Source organism: Lissotriton vulgaris, chromosome 1_2 (assembly GCF_964263255.1).
Source record: "Lissotriton vulgaris chromosome 1_2, aLisVul1.2, whole genome shotgun sequence".
In the NCBI taxonomy this organism is placed as follows: Eukaryota; Metazoa; Chordata; class Amphibia; order Caudata; family Salamandridae; genus Lissotriton; species Lissotriton vulgaris.
The window spans coordinates 305,669,930-305,693,671 of NC_141686.1; the positions used below are offsets into that span (position 1 = coordinate 305,669,930).

The 23,742-nt window shown below is 42.9% G+C and overlaps 1 protein-coding gene across 1 annotated transcript in view; it reads right to left on the minus strand.

Moving 5' to 3' along the window:
* Window positions 1–4,357: 4,357 nt before the first annotated feature.
* The window catches only part of LOC147736570 (mas-related G protein-coupled receptor member H-like), a 174,471-nt gene continuing 155,086 nt past the window's right edge, over window positions 4,358–23,742 (minus strand). Inside the window, exon 2 of the mRNA XM_086953307.1 lies at window positions 4,358–8,167. Coding sequence (XP_086809433.1) covers window positions 7,183–8,167 — 985 coding nt within the window. The 3' untranslated portion in view covers window positions 4,358–7,182. The remainder of the gene's footprint in view (window positions 8,168–23,742) is intronic.

Below are 23,742 nucleotides of genomic sequence, written 5' to 3' on the forward strand. Positions count from 1 at the left end.
TGCCACTTTGACAGGCTTTCCCAAAACTCTGCAGTGCCGGTAATTCTAGTTTAATCCTGTTTCCCCTTCTGCTTTTCATGTTCTATATTCCCTTTTGTTTGTCTACTGTATAAGCGCTCGTGCATTTCGTTACACTCCCCGGCCTCTTCATTAGTAAACGCTGCCAATCACGGTCGTTTAGGAAGTTGTGGCAAACATCGAGGTTCCAGGCCAGAGCCAACACCCTCAGCCTCAGTGCGCTTTGTGGTTTCTGTATCTAAATGCAGCCTCTCGCTGATGCCTATTGACTGGGAACAGGTGTGCTGGAAAACGTATTGAGCCCTTTCCGGGGTGTAACACTCTATAGATGCATAACATAAATAACACGGTGTCGGAATCAGATTCCCACAGTGCTGCCACCACGAGACGAAATACTGGATATAAATTAAATACGTTTGAAGAGCAAATCATCAAATGTCTGCTTAATTTGAAGAAAAGAAAAAACTCCATCGCAATTCAGCAATAACACAAGGATACCACGTGCCTCGCGTTTCCCATCCAGCACATTGTTCTGCACTTTCAACTAGGCCTTTTGTGATGAAACAATGATAAAATAACATCTGCGGCGCGCAGATAGAGAAACCGCGCTCAGTTATTGGTGCCATTCATCTGGCTGTGCTCAATGTGTCAATGAATGAAACCTCCGAGTGGCAGCTTATCTCTCAGAGGTTATTTTCTGCCGCTGTGCTGTTCTCGCCTGTGTCTCTATTCAGCGCCGGTTGTTCCCTTCCAACAACTGAATACACTTAGCATGCACTGCACTGCCAACTTCTCCAAAGTGCTGCTCCATAACAATAGCGGTGCAATTCAATCTTGACGACGTGCCTGTGAACACAATTCTTCTGCCAGCTGATTACTATGTTGTCAAGGGCGATATTCATTCTGTACCTCAAGGTGATTAATTTCGTTTTCGCTCGTTTCCCATTTAACAGTTTAAAGAATCATGCTTGCCCTGACTTTGGCAACCAGCAAGCGTCACAGCTTGGAGCTTGATATTCCACCAGCAGGCCCTCCGCTTTGAGTAGATTTTCCTATTGAACGCATCCAGGTGTCAACAGAAGGATAGTGAATTTGTACCAACACTTGTTTTAAAGCCCGATTATAAGGATGTGTTGAATGGGATTTGTGTGCACAGAATGGAAACACTTTTCCCTTTCCATCACCCCAGTTTAACACGCTGCTTCCGCGCCAAAGTCCACGTGGAAGAGATTATGAGTTTTGTGTCCTCTGGAGGAACTTTAAACTGCGTTGTTTGTTCTTGGCACGCAAAGGAATGTTTTGACGATCTTATTGTTTTTACACAAAAGTACATTTCTCAAATGTGTGCCCTGTTTCAGGGATAAAATAAAGGAGCAGTGTGCCTGAAAACGATATTGTGCGTCCATGGCATTTTCTGCATTAAAGGAATTTGCCGCACTCACCACAATAGTCCGTCATCCATGTAATTTGCAGATTTTAATAGTAAAATATGTTGTAAGGATCAACTGATCAGAAGTTGTTAAAATGTGTGCAATGTTGCTGCAGACACTTAATGAAAGTAAACTGATAACCATCAGCTATTAATTTCTGTAATCAGACATTTAATAACGAGGTGACAGTAGTGTTCAGACAGTGTAAAGATTCCCATGTGATGGACTTGGGTAATAACCTACTTATCTACTACCTACTGGGGCGGGAGCTCTAAATGTTCACACGCAACTCCGGATCGGGAGGATCAACCCACTGAGCTATGTTGGTCCGACTGATGTGGTCCTCTGTTTGAACGCGTAACACCACAGGGTTCAAAGTGGAGAACATATTTTAAAGCCCGGTCACCAGCCGGGGACGGGCAAAACGGGCGTGGGTGTGTGGCAGATGGACTGTGAAGAGAGGGGCTGGGAGGGTCAGCGTCAGATTGGTAACGCGGGCATTCGGGCAATGCCCGAGGGGCCGGTGTCAGAGTTCTGCTGTGGGCTGCTTTTTTGAGCAGTCTGAGGGGCCATTTGGGCGCTGTCTCTATTGTTCGAACACAGCCAGCGGCACAGTGGGTGTCTGGGTTGCCTTTCTAGTTTTTCTTTGCTCCCCATCTGCTCGTGTCTTTTCTCCAGAGTCTCACAGATAAGCGCGCTGTGGCATCCTAAATAAGGAATTACAGCAGAGAGGGAAGGGGAGGGTTGAAGGGTTGAGTCTGAAGAAAGAGAGGAGGCTCGCACAGAGCCCCCCCCCACCCGTCTGTGCTCAGAGGACCCCGCAATTCTGCCCTTTCGAGCTGTCCTCATCAACAGTGGCAGATCTGCTCGGATCCATGATCCAGGAACAAGCACCCATCCGGATCCGAGGGGGCCGCGCGCGCCCCACCATGGGTGGCACATGTATGGAAAACTTGACTTTTTAAGAAAGTGGGATGGGGAGCTGGTAGCGCTATGAGGGGGCCGGGGGTGGATTGCTACGGGGCGTGTCATTACATGAGCCTATATGTGGAATATCTGGCGTCTGGGAGTCCTGTAATATGACCGGGAAGGGGTGAGTATTTTCTGTGCTTCTGGGTTTTGGTGACAGAGCCATATATGACATGCCTGGTGCACAAAGCACAGTGATGTGTCGCTTATTGCACCCCATTCCCCCGTGTTCATTGTATCAACAAGGGGAAGATTATTTTTTTAAACCCGACCCTTCCTTGCCCTGTACCCTTTCTCACCGCTTATGGCCTAGTACCCTCCCTACCCCTGAGAATTGTAGCCTCCACGCCACCCTATCTCCCCCCCACACCCCCAGTAGGTAACCTCACCCCTGCCATCCGTGGAACTTGTGTCTTTTTCTCCAGCTCATGCCAGCAGCACTTCTCCTAATGCTGCAAGTCTACTTTTCAGTAACACTAAACTTTAAACAATGCAACCTGCCACGTTGAAAGATTAATTCTTATTGCTCCACCATCCCTGGCAATACATAAAGTTTGCCTGCACGTGCTGTTCACTTTCCTGAAGCTTGGCTGCACGTCCTGTTCGAGAAGGATTCTACTCAGCAAGGCCACACAAGGGACATATTATAGACCAAAACTCTGGGCCAGGTAAACTGCAGTGGGTGGGTGGTCTAAGGGCAGGGGTGCAGAAGTAGGGGTGCGAGAGGTAGTGCAGTGCTTACAAGCTATGGAAGAAGCTGCACAGTGTCAAGTGTTTTGTAATATTTGACAAACTGAAAATGCTTGCAAAATAAATTTGATAAATATTTCAAAATATTTCAGCAGTAAGAAAAGTTCAAATGAAGCTCGTAGTTTTGTTTGTGATTCTGAAGTGCGATTGTTGCAAAGATTTTAATAGGATCAAAACAAAAAGACATTTTACATGTGTGATGCACACATGAGAGATATGCACAGAAAATCGATTTCCACGTCATCATTTATGTGTCACGCAGGTTTAGCAGTGAAGCTACATAATTGATACAAATGTAGTGCCCAATTGTGCTCTCTGTAGAAGGTAGTGTCCTAGCACACCATGCTTCAGTCATACACTTTGGACAATGGCCTCCCCACTCGCCCACCATTCTCCTGTCCAATCCTTTCTCTCTTCCACTCGCCTCTCCCTCGCTCTCTCTACTACTCAATCTACTCTACTACTCACTCTACTACTCACACTCTATTAATCCACTACTCACTCTTTACTACTCAAACTTTACTACTCACTCTTTCCTACTCGCTCTTTACTACTCACTCTCTAATACTCTCTCTACCACTCACTCTACTACTCACTTTACTACTTTCTACTACTCACTACTTCTCTCTACTCACTCTCTAATACTCACTATACTCACTACTACTCACTCTAGTTCTGTCTACAACTCTCTACTACTCACTCTCTATTAATCACTCTATTACTCTCTAGTACTCACTCTTCTACTCTACTACACACTCTCTACTCTTCTACTATGCACTCTCTACTACTCACTATTACTCACTCTACTACTAGGTCTCGCATTTGCGAGAGATTAAGCTATTGGCATTCTAAATGACAATGCAATTTATTTATCTGTTTTCAAAGCCAACACATAAATAAAAATGTTGCCATTTACAATGTCAATAGCTCTAACTTTTGCAAAGGCGAGACCGTTGCATTGTAAATGCTTGTTTCATTGGCTGCTGTGAGTAGCAATAAAAAAAGAGAAGCATAATTATTCACCTCTGTGTCCTTAATAGAATTGAAAATTCTAGGTGCGAATGCTAGCAAATATTTTATTCTGCAGCAGGCATGCATCAGAATTTGAAACCTGAGGAAAACTTGTTTTTTATACAGTATACCACAGCTTTCAAGTAATTAGTTATATGCAAACCTTGTGCAACCAAAGATTCTTCAAAATGAGATTTATTTTTATATACATCTGTTTATAAATTGTATTGAGCGTGAAATTTAAAGTGTTTGATATGAGCAGTGAGGATACAAACTTTACAGTGAAATATCTGACAAACTTAACACATCACACAAAAATAAATCAACAATTGAAAAAAACATTCAAGAGTCATATCAAATATAATATGCATCACAGACTTTATATAATCTAAACGATTTGCTATTTTGTCATAGTTGAGAAGAGGTGTAAGCCGTGTTCTCAGCTGGTGTTTCTTCAAAAACAGGTTGTTTTCTTTTTTCTCCCCCCTGGTCAAAAGATAACCTAGTAAACATGATATCTGATTTCATAATCATGAACTCATCCAACGCCTCTTCTTTTGTTGGGAAGTGAATCTTGTGTTCCTTTATAGATAAGCTAGTTTGAAAGTAATTTTAACTTCAAGTAGTCACTGGATTTTTCACGTACATGGCCACATTTTCGGCCCTATGAATAACTCTATGGTACCACAGATAGGGGGCTATTGTTTTTACTAGGATCGAGAGACAGCAGGGCACCCATAATACATTGAGGGCAGCCCAACATTTCTTACCATTATTTTAGATGTACTTTTCTGAAGCAAAGACTTTGCTGACATATATATTGTTGGAAAAACATCAAGGTTTATTGATGAAGCACCTCTGAGGAACTAGGAGTAATGGTTTAGCTGTTTAAAGAAGCAACCAACACTGCACCAAGTCGCTAGTCCTGTGCTTGGGATTGGCATGTTTAGCAGTTTGTGTATTTGGAGAGAAGACACACCAGGGCAGGCACATCTGTGCTACCTCACAGTGGATTCTCAAATTGTGTTAACTGCAGGAAAGCAAAATAGGAACTCACTCTAAAAAATGCCCTCACTGACTGGACTGAGAAAGAAAAAGTAAGCACAGTGGAAATAAAATAGCAGCAACTGGTCAGATGAAGCTATCTTTACATTTGAGAGTCTTGCCTTTGTATTGCAACATTTAATGGTTTTTTTCTCCAAATATACAATGGACTCTTTCATTTTAACTTTCAAAGTGACTTCCTTCAAAGTCATGTGGCGTTGCTGTAGCACCTCCAACACCCATAGTTCCAGTACCACTGCTCTGTTGGAAACCTAAGCACTAGACCAGAATTATAATATGGTGTAATTTACAGAACAGATTGTGAAATAAATTGAATACTTAAAAGTAAATTCAAAGCATTTCACAGCATGCTTCTTCAGGAAATAACGTAAGAAGGAGAGCAATGGTAACGTTAGAACAAAGGCATTACTTGAGATCAGTTATAAACAGAACTGCAGTATAATAAAAATATGAATATGTTCAAAAGCCTTCTTTGATCAAAAAGTAGTCTATTCATTTCCAGTAAGAGTCTCAAAGTTTAGTGTTTGATATAATTGAAAATGTTTCATCGTCTAAGCCTTGCTACAATCCAAAAACTGAAATGAGCTCTAGCAAAATCAGAAAAGATGTTATCAGAGCTCTGATACGAGAATGCTAGTTAGTGATTTCCTGCACACCTCTCACAATTTGTAATCTTATTCAACAAACAATACATCTGTTGCAAGATGACCTCCCTTGGTGTGTCCTCTAACCAAAGACACATGTACATGTTCCCTAATGGCTGCCCTCATTGAGTGCTGATTTGTATCAAATAGTACAAGTAGATTTTTATGCACAGCAAGAGATTTCTGAATCATCCCTTCACTTAGAAAAGTAGATTATTACATTTCGAACCCCTGAATACCTGAAGGCACAATACTTAAAGCTTTTCAGAAATACACTACATTGCAAAGTGTCAAACTGATCTATATTTTTCCTTTTGCAAATAAAATCTGGCCCTTGGATGAATCAAAAATGAAAGCAAGTTAACTTCATTTCTTAACAGACAATAATGGGATCAAGTCAAGAGTGCTGATATTATAAACCTTGTACAACACAGAGGTTTGCAATATCATTTTCAAGCAAATTTGAGTATACTCTTTACAGCATTGCTTTAACTTCCTCTGTACAGGGGAAGTTACTATTCATTTGAAGAAATAGTCATAATATTATAATAGGCCCTGCTTTATCTGTCATCATATCATTCCATGAATATCTCAAAGACGCAAACTTTGGTTTATATTGCATATTTTTCTCTTGATTAGTCTGCATTGATTTTTATGGAGACATAAAGCAACCGCATTCACACAGCAGCATGGGAAGCAGGTGAGTCCAGAGAGCTTCCGTCTTCTTCTTCCCCAGCTACTTCCCTTCCAGCGTTACAGAATACATATGGATACTTCTTCAGGTTTACTTTTACACTGAAATTAATTGGAATCCAATATCCCCTGTGCATCACAGTGCTCAAATCGTATCAGCCCATAACATTGAGGAACTTCAGGAGGGTTGCGAAACATGTTGGAGAGATCTTCCTTTGATTATGCCCAGCTTACTAGGTGAAACCCTTTAAAAGAAGGTTGCTGGAGGGCTGACATGTACAAGAGTGCAGGGAATATATCAGTTCCATAAAATACTAAAACATTTTTTAACAAAAGCGATGTGCAGTTGCATGAGTGATCGCTATGAAGAAATATGTGAAGGTGTTTTTTTGCAATTACATTGCTGGCCTGCTGAGGGCAGTATATGTCACTCTAGGCCAACTTGCCATCTACATGTTTTGCAAATGTTTTTTTCAGGCAAGTTTCTTTCTGTAGAAACAGAATTGTATTTCACAGTGAGAAAAGCTGGTGTCACTAAGGAGTGAAGCAGTGAAGAAGCAAAGGCTGTTCGATGATTTTGTATCGGATTACAGGAGTGGCCTTCAGGCTGGAACACACCGTTGTTGGACCGGTGCATGTTCCACTGGCAGTGGCGGCTCAGACTCATCCTGGAAGGCCTTCTGCAGAGCCCCTGGGATGAACCGCTTTAGCCGCCATCTTTTGATGCTCCCCACCAAGTAATAGATCACAGGGTTAAGGCTGCTATTGATGCAGAAGCACAAGACGGCTATTGCAAAGCTTCGCCACGTGGCCTTCAGGAAGACAACCAGCTTGGCTGGAACAGTTAAGAGGAGAAAGGCAAGGACTGTGATGAAGAGGAGGATGTAGAGTTTCGGGAGCTGCTGACCTCTCTGTCTCCTGCAAATTTTGATGAGCATGGTCAGGCTGGAGAGAAGCATCAGGGGAATGCAAATTAACACATCCAAGACACAGTGACCTATGAACATCCCCAAACAGGCACGGTACGAGTACCCACAAAATAAATGCCACAACACAACAACAAAGCAAGACACGACCCAGACTGCTGCACAGACAGTCCTAGACTGGTGCTTGGGGCGGCGTCGGTGGTACCAAACGGGGCACCAAAAGGAGAGGCACCACTCCACACTCATGGCTGTAAGGAGGCATTGGCTGGTCAGGAATCCAAACATGTAGAGTGCCTGCAGGATTTCATAGGGCATGCGGCCTGTGCGCACTCCATGTAGACTCAGCACGAAAATCATAGCTACAATAGAAAAGGCAAAAAAGAAGACAAACTGAACAACAGCCAAATTAAGGATGTAGACACTCAATGGGTTTCTTTTGATCCGAAAACCCAAGAACCAGAGGACTGTCCCATTTGTGATCAGCCCAATTAGAGAGAAGACCACGTAGGAGCAGTAGATTGCCTTGGCAAATGGGAGTGGGTCCACATATTTCGAGTCTACTTCTGGTGCCTGGTCAGATTCAGGAGATGCAGTCATCCCGGCACTGCTCAAGGTGCTCACCAGAAGCTCCTCTATGCCGGCTGTGGGTGCTCTCTCCAACCTGTCAATAATGAGAGAAAATGAAAGAGGTCATCACCTCAGTACAGAAAACATTCTTAACAACGACGTCTTTACCACAAATTCCATTACAACAAAGGCTTTACAATGAAACAGTCCTAACACAATTTTTTACCACCAGTATGCGTTTACAATTTCGCTGTAAAATTATAAATGATAAAGGAAAACTCGTGGTAAAATTTTACATGTCAATGTAAGTAATTTTTAGGTCAGTATTGTGTTTTTTTACACATATACATATATATATATAAGCAACAGACACCAGTGCCAGGCTGGCCCATAGTGTCAGCGATAAACAGCGTTTTCGAGAATACTTCAAAATATATAGACTTCTTTTTACAAGACTTTGTTGTCTCCCTACCAGCCTACATCAAGGACTCTATGGAATTTCTGTACCTCTTAAACCAATTTACCTGGTCTGATGAATTTTTACTTGTGACAATGGACATAGCAACACTGTATACGAGCATTGCACATGCCGATGGCATCAGAGCAGTCAAGCATTATTTAGATCAACGCCCCATAGAAGTATATCAACATAACAAGATGCTTGTTGCCATGATTGACAGATGTCTTAACAACAATGTTTTTTTATTCAATAACAGTGTTTACAAACAGCTAAGAGGGGTGGCTATGGGGGCATGTTTTTCTCCGACCTACGCGGGGCTCCACGTGGGGTGGTGGGAGGAACATGCCCTTAAAGTACAACATGCAACTAGCTGGAAGAATCATGTCACAAGTTATTGGAGATACATCGATGATGTTTTCATGATATGGCGAGGCACTATGCAACAAGCCAGGGATTTTGTCAATGACATCAATGACAATCAACTGAATTTGAAATTCACGGCTAGCATAAGTGACCATGAGGCAACTTTTTTAGACGTGCTGATCAATATAGTTGTCAATAAGATAACTACAAGTCTGTTTAGAAAATCAACAGCAAGTAACACCATTCTGCACGCGAAACGTTTTCACCCTCAACATACAATCACAGCTATTCCCTATGGGGAATTTCTAAGGATTCACAGATCTTGCAGTACCCCTGAGTTTAGAAATAAACATCAGCAGGAATGTGAAAGCAGATTAATGGCCAGAGGGCACAATGAGAAAAGATTAGAAGTGAGTATGGCAAAGGCCAACCGCATTAATCGTCTTGATCTGTTAGATCCCACTAGAACTAACCCATTGACAGCAATAGGAGGCAATGATGATAACACCATACGCCTCATCACAGGGTTCAGCCGCCAAGCACGCCAGATCACTAAATTGGTCAAACAACAGTGACCCATCGTACTAAAATAGATAATGCCCAAATCCCCTACTGTGACATACAGACGTGCTTATGCGATGCGCAATGACTTAGTAGTCAACAGTCCAGAAACTCTTAAAGAGGACAATTGGCTGTCCCCACGGAAAGGGTTTTTTCGTTGCAGCTCGTGTAGGGCGTGCAAATTTGGGATAAATATGACCACCTATCCCATCCCATTGACAACATGCCCGTCACATTGAAGGGACATTACACATGCCGCACCGAACTAGCGGTTTATGTCTTAAAATGTAGCTGTGACCTCACCTACGTTGGCAGCACAAAATTACCTGTTCACATGCGCATCCTGCAGCACTTACGGGCCATAGTGAATGCCGATCAAAGCTACCCACTAGCTCGGCCTTTTCAGAATGTACATGGACAAAATCTGAACCATCTAAGGTATTTCGTTATCGATGCAGTCACCCAGAGTAAGAGAGGGGGAGACAATGAAAAACGTCTCAGACAGCTCGAATCTAAATACATTGTGCTTCTGAATAGCAAAAGCCAGGGAGGTTTGAACATGGGGGAGGACCTTCAAAACTTTTTATAATTAAATCGTTAAATAAATCGGTTAAGTCGGTCCATTAACAGCTAACAAGGCATACAAGGAGTTCCCATTGTCAGTGTCTTTTATAGTGCGATAAGTCCTTTTTCCCAATTAACCTTGTTACTGTGTAGGCAGATTACAGTAAAGTATATATGAAAAAAAAAACTTGTTTAAAAACAAAAAAAATCGATATGTATTTTAGATTCATTTTCTTATTTTATTTCTTATTTTAGCACTTTACACATACTCTTAATGTACTCAATGATGTTATGAGTCCCTATTTTGCACCTGTCACTTACAAGCACCGTCACTTTATCAATGTAAGAACGCACGTCTTCAACTATTTTTTGCACATATCATGGGCAAAGCAATATGGGATATCTCATTTTTACAATATTCGAGCTCAGCATCAATGTTGTTGCCCGTCACACACATACACTAAAATGAACTGTTCAAACAGTTGTTATTAATAGTGACAAAACTGCAGAAGTTACAATCGATTTTTCAGGGATAAGAATATATCAATTAATTGACTCAGATCATTGTGGATCATGTGATTCAATATTCGTGTGAGGGGTTTATACCAAATATAGATAGATTTGTATTTTATCATTGAGGGATACTTTATTTAGATATGGAACAAATGTATTTGTACAGTTCATGAAATATACCCCTATGTAACATATCTACCGTTAACCCCATACTGTAAAGGTTACTGTGATTATAAAGAGTCATTTAATTAACTTTATACACCTTTTTGCGTGTTGAAAACCGGCAGATTTAAGGGCAATCAATTACATTTGAGTATGTCGCATGTAGCTCTATGAACTTGAAGCTTTGATACAATTTTAGTTGCATTCCCCATGTATTTAACATGAATTTGCTTTGTGTTTTAATCAGAGTCGAATGTTTATATCGTCTTTTAAGTATAACGTACATGTCTTAAAATGGCGCCCGCATTAACATCGCTACAAGGCTCTTAGGTAGTAACACAGTCCTATGTTTATATTGTTGCAAGACTCTGACAATTAGCGCGCGTTTCAAATGCACATTTTTGTATATAATGGCGGCTGCTTGTTATTTCCCCATCAGTGAGCAAGAACGTCATGCCCGAAACGCGTCTGATGGCTTGCACCACAATGGAATAAACTATCTGTAAAATTTGAAGACTGGCTTTTGGCGTTATTTGAAGTCTGCAAACCTGTCAGTGCAGCAAAGCATTATTAAAGACAAGTTGGAGAATCATATATATATATATTCACTGAAAAAACCATAGGTTTCACACCAGTTATAGTTAGCTGGAAATTTTACTGATATAAAACCATTGAAATTCCCATGTTATAGTTAGATGGACTCACTATAACTTGCGCGTGCAATGCACTGCTGATGACATCACATATTACATCACTCATGACATGGTCAGTGACATCACTCATGACATCACTGATGACACCATCCAGTGAATGTGTGTCTTTCTGAAAAATAAATATATTTTATATATGTATATGTAAAAGTTGATGGAAGAATAAATGTTTAAATAAGTGTCTAAATGGATGGTTTTTAAAAATTGATTGGTTAACTGGCTTAATAAGACATCATCAGCAGTGCATTGCACGCGCAAGTTATAGTGAGTCCATCTAACTATAACATGGGAATTTCAATGGTTTTATATCAGTAAAATTTCCAGCTAACTATAACTGGTGTGAAACCTATGGTTTTTTCAGTGAATTTAATAGGTTTTTTAAATGCTAATTCCTAACTATAACTGGTGTGAAACCTATGGTTTTTTCAGTGAATTTCATAGGTTTTTTAAATGCTAATTCCTAACTATAACTGGTGTGAAACCTATGGTTTTTTCAGTGAATTTCATAGTTTTTTAAATGCTAATTCCTTTGTATATCGAGTTTCTAACCTTTTTTTTTTTTACAATTTGCTGTTTTTTTTTAAGTATTCATTTTTTTTATAATTTTTTTCTTTTGCGCTCTGGGTGCGCGCTCCGGGAAGCTTTCAGCTAAGCTCTCCTGTAAGCTTCTCCGAGAGCTCATCTGAAAGCGCACCCAGAGCGCAACTGTCGTTCGTGAAAAAAAATATGAATGAAAAGTTAATAATAATGCAAAACATTTCGTACCATACAAATAAAATTTGTTTTTTTTAATATGGAAAATGATTATGCATTTCTATAAAAGATTGATGACGTCACTTCGGCGCGCAACGTAAGTGCCCTCGGAAGCGCATACGTGCGCGGCGCATAAACGCACGGAAAAGCGCCTACGATCGCGCCACGTTTGCGCCCCGGAAGCGCCTACGATCGCGCTGCGTAAACGCACCCGGAAGTGCTCCGGAGCGCGCAGCGTAAACGCGTCGGGTCATGTGACCCTAAAATAACACTTTTCATTGGTTGCTAACAGTTTTTTTTTACAATGAATGAAATCCCCACCCATTTCCTTCACTTCTTCTTTCACTTTTGTGACTGAAAGACCTGCCTTTTTTTGCTGCTCCATATTCCTGGATTCATCATGGCTGCCAGACCATCCAGCAGTGAAGATGACTCCAATGATTTCATTGATGAAGAGCCTCCTACCCCAAAGGTGAAGGAACATTTCATCTGGAAATTTTTTAAGTTTCCAGAAGGCCAGAAGAAGGTGAATGCACCAAAAGTAGAGTGCAGGATCTGCAAACAGGTCCTGTCACGGGGTAACCCCCAAAAAAAATACTCTTTTGGCAACTTCACCATGATTCGCCATGTGGAGAGGAGGCACCCCCAGAATTTTGCCCGGGAAAGTGTCAGGGCTCTGGCACAGGAGGTTCCCAGAGATGGGGCCTCTACATCAACAGGAGGAGCAACTTCTTCTGGAAGAGAACAATCTCAGGGGCAGGTAGCAAACATTCAACCTGCATTCAACCATGGGGTCGTCAGATGCAGATACTGCAATCAACTCCTCACCTATGGGGAGCAAAGTGTCCTGCTCATGGTTCGGGCATTGGAGAACCATCACTGCCCTTCCCACCCCTAATTTTTTTCTTTTCTTTTTGCTCCTGTTGAGCAGTTTCTATTCCCTGTTTTTGTTCCTCTTCAGTTAAAAGAAGAAAACCAAAAGTTCTTTTCAGAACTACCTCCAATTCTCATCAAAGAGCTATAATCTTAAAAAATGAAGAGTAAGTGAAATATAGTGCATTGATAATTGAAAGGAGAATGAGTAAGAAAGAACAGAAAGGTATGAGAGGTGAAAGGAAGTGAAGTAGGAGGACTGAAAGAAGGTGAGTGTTAGAAAAGAAAGTTATGACACAGTGAATAAACTGGAGGCCTCATTTCTGAAAAGTGACGCATCGCTACGTGAAAATAGCGATGCGTCACTTATCTGGACGCACTCCTTATGACATTCCAGATATGTCATATTTAATATATGACTAATCAATTCGCAAGGAGTTACAGATATGTCAGTATTTCTGACATATCTGTAAACACAAAAGTAACGCATTGCAGGAGTGCGTCACAAAAGTGACGCAACTCCAGTAATGTGTCCTTTCACATGGAAAAAGCACCATGTGAAAGGTTTGCTGTGAAGCAGGCGCAAGATTTTGGCGCAACTGCATCCTAAAAGTGACGCACTGCGTCATTATTACCAAGCTTTTTGCAAGGAACACCCCCTCTGCATGCATTATACCTGACACTATTTTTTAAAAAGTGACGCATCTAGGTACATGGGTCACTTTTTAAAACTCTGCGCCATATTGTATCTGCATCAGGTATAATGTATGCAGAGGGGGCAATCCCTCGCAAAAAGCTTGGTAATAACAACGTACTGAAATCTATGAGATTTCCCTGCGTCACTTTTAGGATGCTATTGCGTCAAAATTTTGCGCCGGCCTCGCATCACTTTTATGTTTACACATATGTCAGAAATACTGACGTATCTGTAACTCCTTGCAACATGATTCGTCATACATTAAATATGACACATCTGGAATGTCATAAGGACTGTGGACAGAAAAGTGACGCATCACACCAGCAGTGTAATAAAATGTGCCTCGTTGCACTATATTTAAAGGATGCAACAGCATCCTAAAAGTGACGCAGTGAAATCTCAAACATTTCACTGCGTCGCTATTACAAAGCTTTTAGTGGGAGAACACCCCCTCTGCATGCATTATACCTCACGCAGATATAATGTGGCGCTTGATTTTAAAAAGTGACCCATCTACCTAGATACCTCACTTTTTAAATATAACGCAACGCAACACATTTTTTTACACTACTGGTGCAATGCGTCACTTTTCTGTGCGCACTCCTTATGACATTCCAAGTAACGCATTGCTGGAGTGCGTCACAAAAGTGACGCAACTCCAGTAATGTGTCCTTTCAAATGGGGAAAGCAGCATATGAAAGGTCTTGCCTCAGTCTAACACCTGCTGTAAAGCAGGCACAAGATTTTGACGCAACAGCATCCTAAAACTGACGCAGTGAAATCTCAAAGATTTCACTGCGTCGCTATTACAAAGCTTTTTGCGGGAGAACACCCCCTCTGCATGCATTATACCTGACGCTATTTTTAAAAAGTGACGCATCTAGGTACATGGGTCACTTTTTAAAACTCTGCGCCACATTATATCTGCGTCAGGTATAATGTATGCAAAGGGGGCATTCCCCCGCAAAAAGCTTGGTAATAACGACGTACTGAAATCTATAAGATTTCTCTGCGTCACTTTTAGGATGCTGTTGCGTCAAAATCTTGCACCTGCCTCGCATCACTTTTATGTTTACAGATATGTCAGAAATACTGACGTATCTGTAACTCCTTGCAACATGATTCGTCATACATTAAATATGACACATCTGGAATGTCATAAGGAGTGCGCACAGAAAAGTGACGCATAACACCAGCAGTGTAATAAAATGTGCCTCGTTGCACTATATTTAAAAAGTGACGCATCTAGATAGATGCGTCACTTTTTAAATATTGCATAACAATGCGCATTTTTTTACACCGCTGGTGCGTCACAAAAATTGACGCACAGGAGGCGCAAAACTAACAGCGCAAGGCCTTCATAAATATGGTCCTGGATTTTCCCCGTGCTTCGCCGGTGCGCGTACCATGCGCTTCCCCCGCGCAAAACGAAACATTTTTTTTAATGCCCTGCAGGACCCTATTTTAGTCCCTACATCAAACCTAGGGGGTCAGAGGGGGTCTACTCTTCCCCCTTATGGTCATTTGCCCCTTTTTTTTTCAAACCCCTTGTGTCTCGATTTTACCGAGACACAAGATGGCGGCCGCTCCAGACTGTTTAGAATGTTTACAGACACCCAAGAGCCAATCAGCTTTCTGCGCGCAAGTCGCGTGTCGCGCCGGGAGCGCACTCAAGTGCGCGCACCGGAGAGCGCCTATAGATATATATATTTTTTTGAACCTAAATTACTCAAAATCCACTGGAGCACATATCTTGAGACATAGCAAAGGCACATCGGGCTACCAGTCCCTACAATTTTGCCAAGTTTGGTGTAAATCCATTCAGCCGTTCGGGCTAAAAGTGAAATTGACCGCCCTATGGAAATTAACATGGGGAAAATGCGTTTTGGGACCCCCCTTTTATCTCGGCCCCCGCATGACGTATCCCCCCCCAAACTTTCAGGGAAGGACCGGAGCTCGACGAGGCCATTTTCAGGAAATTTTCAGGCAGATTCGTCAACCGGTGCCAAAGTTATTCCAAATAGAATTTTGAGATTTAACATTGAAAAAAATCCTAACTATAACTACCTACTGGCGACCGCCAGTAGGTAATATATATATATATATATATATATATATATATATATTCACTGAAAAAACCATAGGTTTGACACCAGTTATAGTTAGCTGGAAATTTTACTGACATAAAACCATTGAAATTCCCACATTTTAGTTAGTTGGACTCACTATAACTTGCGCGCCTGCAATGCACTGCTGATGACGTCGCATATTACATCAATTAATGACATGGTCAGTGACATCACTCATGATATCACTGATGACATCATCCTTGTGACAGAGTGACAAACCTCCTTTCAGTGTAATGTACCCCTTGAAACACATATTCAAAAATAGAAACTAAAATTTTCAAAAAATGGAGATACCCATACCAGTTACAACAACCAATTCAGTAATTCCAGTTTCCGGACTTCTACTTGCACCAGTGTGCTTTGGGCTTACCTCCCCCATTACCCCCCCAGGTGTGAGACTTTCTAGGGTGTTCTCCCTTGTACCGTGAGGTGTATACCTGCACCATGGAAGATTGGGTACGGTACCCGGATGAGGAATATGCAGCTGGGGAGGAGATTGTTGAGGGATAGCAGGAAGATGTCTTGGAGGACAATATTGTGGAAGCTTTGGATGCCTCGGTCCAAGCTTCCGTGAATCGAGTCATGGAGACGAAGTTCCCAAAGACAGTGCAGCAGGCACTCGCGGTGGCCCTACGCCCCCTACGGAAACAACTTGAGGGTTTTGCGAAACGCCATGGATATGATAAGAAGAAAAAGGGAAAGCAAGCAGCCTCTTCTTCCGCCACAGGTTCGGCCGAGCAGACGCAATGGCCGCATGTGCAATCCATGGCTTCCCAACCAGCAAGAGGGGCTTTAGACCATCCCTATACAGGTGGAAAAGCAAAGAATAAACGGCCGATTCCAACAGACACTGATACCACCACCACCACAAATACGGATACCAATACGGACACTGACACCCCGGAGAAGCAACCTCCCCCTCCCAAGAAGGCTAAGGTTACCCCCAAGACGGCGGAGGACCAGGTTGTCAAAACCTTTAACTTTGACCCTTCGGACATAGTACACGTCTCCGAATACCTTCACGAGAACCTCAGGAAGAGCTTCAATAGGGAGGTCCGTAACCGGTTGCGGTCGGAGTGTCCGCGTCCAGATATCCCGGACGGTGTGGCTGACACTCCAGAGATAGATGCCAGCATGTTAACCTTTTTGAGGAAGTTTTCGAATGACCCCAAATGGGGGTTAGACAGGGCTAGGCGGGGATGCCAAGATAAAATGCTTGACGTTGTGGGGCCCCTGGCGAAAATCCTGGAGATGGCCCTGGTGGCCAAGGAAGGGGCAACTCCTGTGGATCCGGACATCTTGGCAGGCTGGGCTCAGCGCGCTATTTGCCTGGTAGGCAATGCGAATAGCGCAATCTCTTCGGAGAGACGCAAGTCTTTGTTGCTCAGGATGGACAGTAACTTGACAGAACTTGCCGAAGCTGAACCAGGCCCTCTGGCTGGGGGCTTTTTGTTCGGAGACCGTTTCGTTAAAGATGTCACTAAGTATGTGGGAACATTCACCGCCTTGGACAAGACGCAGAGTGGAATCAAACGCGCCCTCACTCAGGGGGTTTTCAACAGGGCCGGGCGAGGCGGGGGTCGCTCGCCAGGCCGAGGTTTCCAACAAGGCTCCCAACGAGGAGATTTTGGTCGCGGGTGTGCAGAGTGGGACTCCAACCGCGGTGGCACCTTCTATCCATCTAGAAGAAGATTCAACAAAGGACGTTTCCAATCGGGAAACAACAGAGCGAGCTTCAAGTCGAACCAGAATACCGGTGAGTGTAGCAGATATCTCTCTACTTCCATTGGGGGGGGGGGGCGCAAGCAGCACTGTCTACCACAGTGGCAAGCCTTGACTCAGGACGCTTGGGTGCTGCAGACCATTCAGGGGTTTCAGCTGGAGTTCTACTCTCAGCCGGCGCAGGCGTTCCCCCCGCCACCTCTCCATTTCTCCCAACTAGATCAGTTTCATAGACGAAGAGGTGGCAGTCTTGCTGAAGAAGGGCGCGATTGCTCAATGTCAGAGAGGCCCCCGCGGTTTCTCCAGCTATGTCTTTATTGTCCAGAAGAAAGGGGGTGGCAACAGGTTAGTGCTCAACCTCAAAGAGTTCAACCAGTATCTGACTTACAACCATTTCAAAAAGGAAGGTATTAATTTGTTAGCAGATTTGTTGCAAGAAAAGGATTGGTTAGTCCGTCTGGACCTGAAGGATGCATATCTTTCTATACCGATTTTTCCTCCACACCGCAGGTTCCTGCAGTTTCTCTGGAACGGCCAATGTTACAAATACTTGACCCTGCCTTTCGGTCTCTCCTCGGCTCCCTGGTGCTTCACCAAAGTAATGAAACCTGTGGTAGCCGATCTCAGAGAAAGAGGAGTGTGACTGATCATTTATCTAGACGATATCCTGATCATGGCGCAGGACCAGTACATCCTGCAGCAGCAGTTGATCATGACTACTTCGCTGCTCCAGGGCTTAGGGTTTGTGATAAATCTAAAGAAGTCGGTGATGGGCCCGACACAGGTAATTGAATTTCTGGGGTTCACTATCAACTCCCAGACAGCCCAACTGCGTCTACCCCAAGCGAAATTGAGGGATTTGAAAAAGGAGACTGTGAAGTTGCTGGACAAGCAAATGGTCACGCTCAGGACGCTGGCCAGAGTAGTGGGGATATTGGCTATTCAGGCGATATTCCCGGGGCCCCTGCATTACAGGGCCCTCCAGCGCCTGAAGATAAAGCATCTTCAGAGGGGACTCTCGTACACGGACTTTGTTCCCCTATCAGAGGAGGTCCGAACCGAGCTTCAGTGGTGGCTGGGCCACGTGGACGCCTGGAACGGCAGGGCGATCTTTGGATCACAGCCAGAGATAGTAATCGAGTCAGATGCCAGCAGGTGGGGCTGGGTCGCGCGCTGTGGAGATGTTTCTACAGGCGGCAGATGGTCAATGCAAGAGCTCGAACTTCACATAAACTGTTTAGAACTGCTAGCTGGGTCGTTTGCGATTCGCACGTTATCCCCGAAGTAGACATCTTGTTGCATCCTCCACCGCTTGGACAACGTGTCCGCAGTGAGGTATATCAACAAGATGGGCGGCACGAGGTCGTCACTTCTAGTCCAAATAGCCAAGGACTTTTGGCACTATTGCCTCCAGAATAAAATCTCGGTAATAGCGGAGTACATTCCAGGACAGGCCAACCAGGTGGCAAACTGGAATTCCAGACATTTAAGGGATTACAGCGACCGGAAGCTGCTCCCCCAAGTATTCCACTTTTCAGACGGACCTGTTCGCCTCCAGGTTGACTTATCAGATTCCCCGGTTCTTCAGCTGGAGACCGGACCCGATAGCGGCAGCGACCGATGCCTTCCTGCAGGATTGGTCTCAGGGGATTCAGTATGCCTTTCCCCCCGTTCTTGTTGATTCCCAGGGTGATGACTCAAGTGATCAGACAAAGGGCGGAAATAGTCATGGTGACTCCGTGGTGGACGTCACAAGCATGGTTTCCCAAGTTGTTGCAGTGGAGCCGCGATCGTCCACGGTTATTACCGGACTCGAAGTGGTTGTTGCAGGGCCCTCGTCAGGAACAGCACCCGTTGCTGTTGGAGGGCAGGCTATTGTTGATGGCATGGAGGCTTTCCGGGAACAGTGGCAGTTGCCGGGAGTTTCGAGCAAAACTGCCGAGTTCATCAAGCAGGCATAGGCTCCTTCCACCAGGAAACGTTATTCCGCAGCCTGGAAGAACTGGGTGGATTGGTGCGTGGGACGACACCTGGATCCCGTGGGGGCAGAGTTACCCCAGTCTTGAACTTTCTGTCGGAGAAAGCTGCCGACGGTTTGGATACCGTTCGGTCAATAATTTTCGTTCCGCTATCTCGGCGGGGCATGCTCAGGTAGACGGGAAACCGGTAGGCATGCATCCGGTAGTTTGCAAGTTATTGAAAGGAATCAGGGTGGCTAACCCTCCCAAACCCAAGTATACCGGGTTGTGGGACGTTTCTTTAGTGATCTCGTTAATCAACAGATGGCCGACCAATACTCTCTCGTCTAGGAAGCAATTGTCGGCGAAATTGGCCATGTTGCTTTGTTTATCGTGTTGCAGAAGGTCTTCGAATGTGAGAGCACTCGACGTAACAGGTAGAGTGTTTACCCCGGAAGGGGGTTCTTTCCATATTACAGGTCGTACTAAAACATTGTCTCGACATATTTCTTACAATTCCTTCCCTGAAAATGAAAAATTATGTGTGGTCCAATGTTTGAAGACCTATGAGGAATGTACGAAGGCCTTGCGGCCGCAGGGCTGTACTCAGTTGTTGATTGCCATTCAAAAGCCCTTGAAACCAGTGGTGGCCGCCACTATTGCCAGATGGCTTTGCTTCATTATGAAAGAAGCAGGTGTTGATACACAGATCTTTGGTGCTCAATCAGTGAGAGGCGCTATGGCATCGAAATCATATGGTTTGGGATCAAGTATCCAAGATATCATGCGTTGTGCAGATTGGTCTTCTGAGTCAACGTTTAAAATGTTTTATTACAAGCCAGTGGGAGATATTACTTCAGTGGTATTTACTCAGCGTTAAACTAGCATAATCTGAAGCCTCCGGGCCTGTAATAGAATCAAAAATTTGCTAGCATTCGCGACAAGCATTTTCGATTCTATTAAGGACACGGAGGCGAGGATTATCCCACCCGGCTTAATGTACAGTATGTAATAAGCTTGCCCACCCAATTATTCAGTGATTACGGTGGTGTTATTTCCTTTATTTCAGGATCTGATAACAAGTCGGATTGATGGATGTCAGGATGTTAACCTGAAGTTGTTCTTCCACGTTGGAGGAGTTGAGCATGTTCAAGTTTCGTTGGACTTGTTTCGCCTCAAAGAAAGAGGATGATGGGAGCACGCAAGGGGTTCTTATGGACTATGGGGGTGTGCCTATACTCATGGGAAATGAAGTTTGTTTTACTGTTTTTTTGTGAAAATATTCATTTTCATTGGCTGCTGTGTTTTATGCAGTAAAGATTGAGAAGCATAATCCTCGCCTCCGTGTCCTTAATAGAATCGAAAATTCTTGTCGCGAATGCTAGCAAATTTTTGACTCTCAGGTTTAAAAGTGTATTCTACAATGTTGCAAATGAACTCAGCAAGGATGTTTGACCTCTCAATACACCAGCTTATCCGGTGCAATGTTTCTTTAAATGACTTTTTCTTAACCATTCAAATTACTTCTTTCACAGAACAGAACCATGCACCCTAACTTTCAGTTTTCAACTATCTGAATCCACCAATCATTGCTTGTGATTCAAGAGCACTGAAACTCCAGTTTTTTTTTTTGTAAACTCCTACTGTTCCAACTGCCATTTCATTCCCACACTTCATCTGACTGCACCAGAACCTCCTCTCACCATGTATTCTGTCTGGATTATTGGACATAGCTGTGTACCTTTGAGCCCAGTGGATGTAGCTATCAGAAATTTTCACAACCTTGATTTACCAAATGTGGACATCAAGTGGATTGGCCAGAGAGGATTGAGATGTCATCAATTGATACCATTGGTGAAAACCTTTTTGCATCTGCCACACCCTGACATCATAATTGTGCACTGTGGTGGAAATGACTTGGGCACTTTGACTGGGGTAGGTCTGGAAATGCTTTTAAAGGACACCTTTGGGCAATTGATGGCATTTTTTCCACAAACTGCCTTGGTATATTCCAATATATGCCAAAGACAGAAATGGAAGTGGTCCAACCAATTTTGTCCACAATTTGAGAAAGCACGGAAACATGTGAATAAATCTGTTTCTGCTTACATGAGAGACTATGGAATGGGTTCAATATACAACAATAACTTGCGTTACAACATGCAAGATATCTACACAGGAGATGGTGTGCACTTCTCAGATGAGGGGAATAGAATATTCCTCCTGAATTTAAAACTGTGCATTGGAACCTACTTGTAGGTACCTAAATCAGCCACAGAACCCAAAAGCTCTTTTCAGGGCTACCCTACCTCCGATCACTGAAAATGATTATCTTACTCTAACTTTTTTCACTATTTTTCACCAAAGTACGCTCCCCGGTACGCTCCCCGGTGCGCGTACCGGGCGCTCCCCCGCGAAATTTAAAATTTTTGGCCAATATGGGCCTCCTATGCCCCCCTCAGAAAACCTAGAGGGTCAGGGGGTGTCTACCGTGCCCCCTTTTACCCATTCCCAACGTTGTTTGTCCTCCATCTTGTGTCTCAATTCTACCGAAACACAAAATGGCAGACTACCGTAGCGCTACCGGTGCGCGTACCGGTAAGCGCTCCCAAAAATGTTGGAAGTTAATTTACATAAAAACCACTAGAGACACTTTCACCAAATATAGAATAGGCCCTACTACATACCAGTCCCTACCATTTTCCCAAATTTGGTGGAATTCCATTGAGCCATTTGGGCTGTAGCCCTGTCTAAATATCCTGAGGTAAATTACATGACAAAAACACATATGAAAGTGTTAGAATTTACAACCAATTAAAATGTTACTTTCGTTTTGTACTTTTATGTGCTGACATTTGATTGGTTATGTACATGAATATATATGAAAAATGAGAGGGAAACACGGCCATTTTGACTAGTACTACCTGAGGTACATTTATAAAGGATTTTCTCTCAAAACTTCAACTGCTTTCTGAAAGGTAAGTTGTTAATTTGTAAGGGGAACGATGTTGTGCACTTTAAGTTAATTTGGAAAAACGTTTTCTGATAGTTATTTACTGTCCCTCTGTTATAGTTATAGATTGAGATAGGCTTCTCTGTTATAGGTATGGATTGAGTTAGGCTACTCTGGTATAATTATGAATTTACTTAGGCTTTATCACATGTACTTTTTTATATTTCTATTTCCTGCCTGAAACCATACACTGCCCAAAGATAACTTCACTGTTAAAAACTCAGAAGTATCTGTCTGAACTTAAAACCAACAGTACCCTAACTCTACTGATATAGTTATTTTTTATGCAATTTACAGCAAGAAAATGGAAGGGAAAGACGACTCCAATAATATTTCTTTTGAAATTATGGTTGAGAACAATCCTGAAGAAGATATAGTTGACTTGGATTTCATGGATGAGTCTCTGGACCAAGAATTAATTGACTGTATGGAAACCATAGAATCATGCAATCAAAATTTTGAGGAGATTCCAGACAATCTGATGTTGGAAGTTCTATTAAATTTTGAAAATTCTGAAGAATAAATTTATATTTAATAATTAAAAATTGTTTGAGACATTATTCATTTTTATATGTAATTCATGAAGTAGTACCAAAATGATTATAATATAAAGTGAGACTTATAGTATACAGTGCAACTTTTTTGTGTTACACAGTAAGTTTGCTCATTGTTACTTCCTTTCTCCCACTATATTATCTCCAATGTGTATTTGACATCTCTTTTTCATCTCCTGCCTCCTTTCTCTCACTGTCTGTCTCTAATGCACCATATCACCGCCAATTTTGTGTAGATTCAGAAGAGAGTAAAATGCAATACTTGAAAACATCATAAGGGAGCAGGGTAGACTACCCATGATCCCCTAGGCCTTCTCATGGAGTGTTTAAAGGATCTGTTTCTGCTTTCCTGACAGACTATGGCATGGATTCCATATACCACAATAACTTCTGTAACAACATGCAAGATATCTACAGAGGAGACTGTGTACATTGAATTTAAGACTCTGCATTGGTACCTACATGTTGGTACTTAAATCACCCACACACAACAAACAATGGGAGGAGGGTCTGAGGGCGGGTTTACCGACCAACCAGGTACATGCCCCAAACACAATATTATAACAACAAATAATACCTGGGGGTCAAAAGTAGTAAGTCAGACAGAATGGATCACAACACAAATATTACGCAAAAA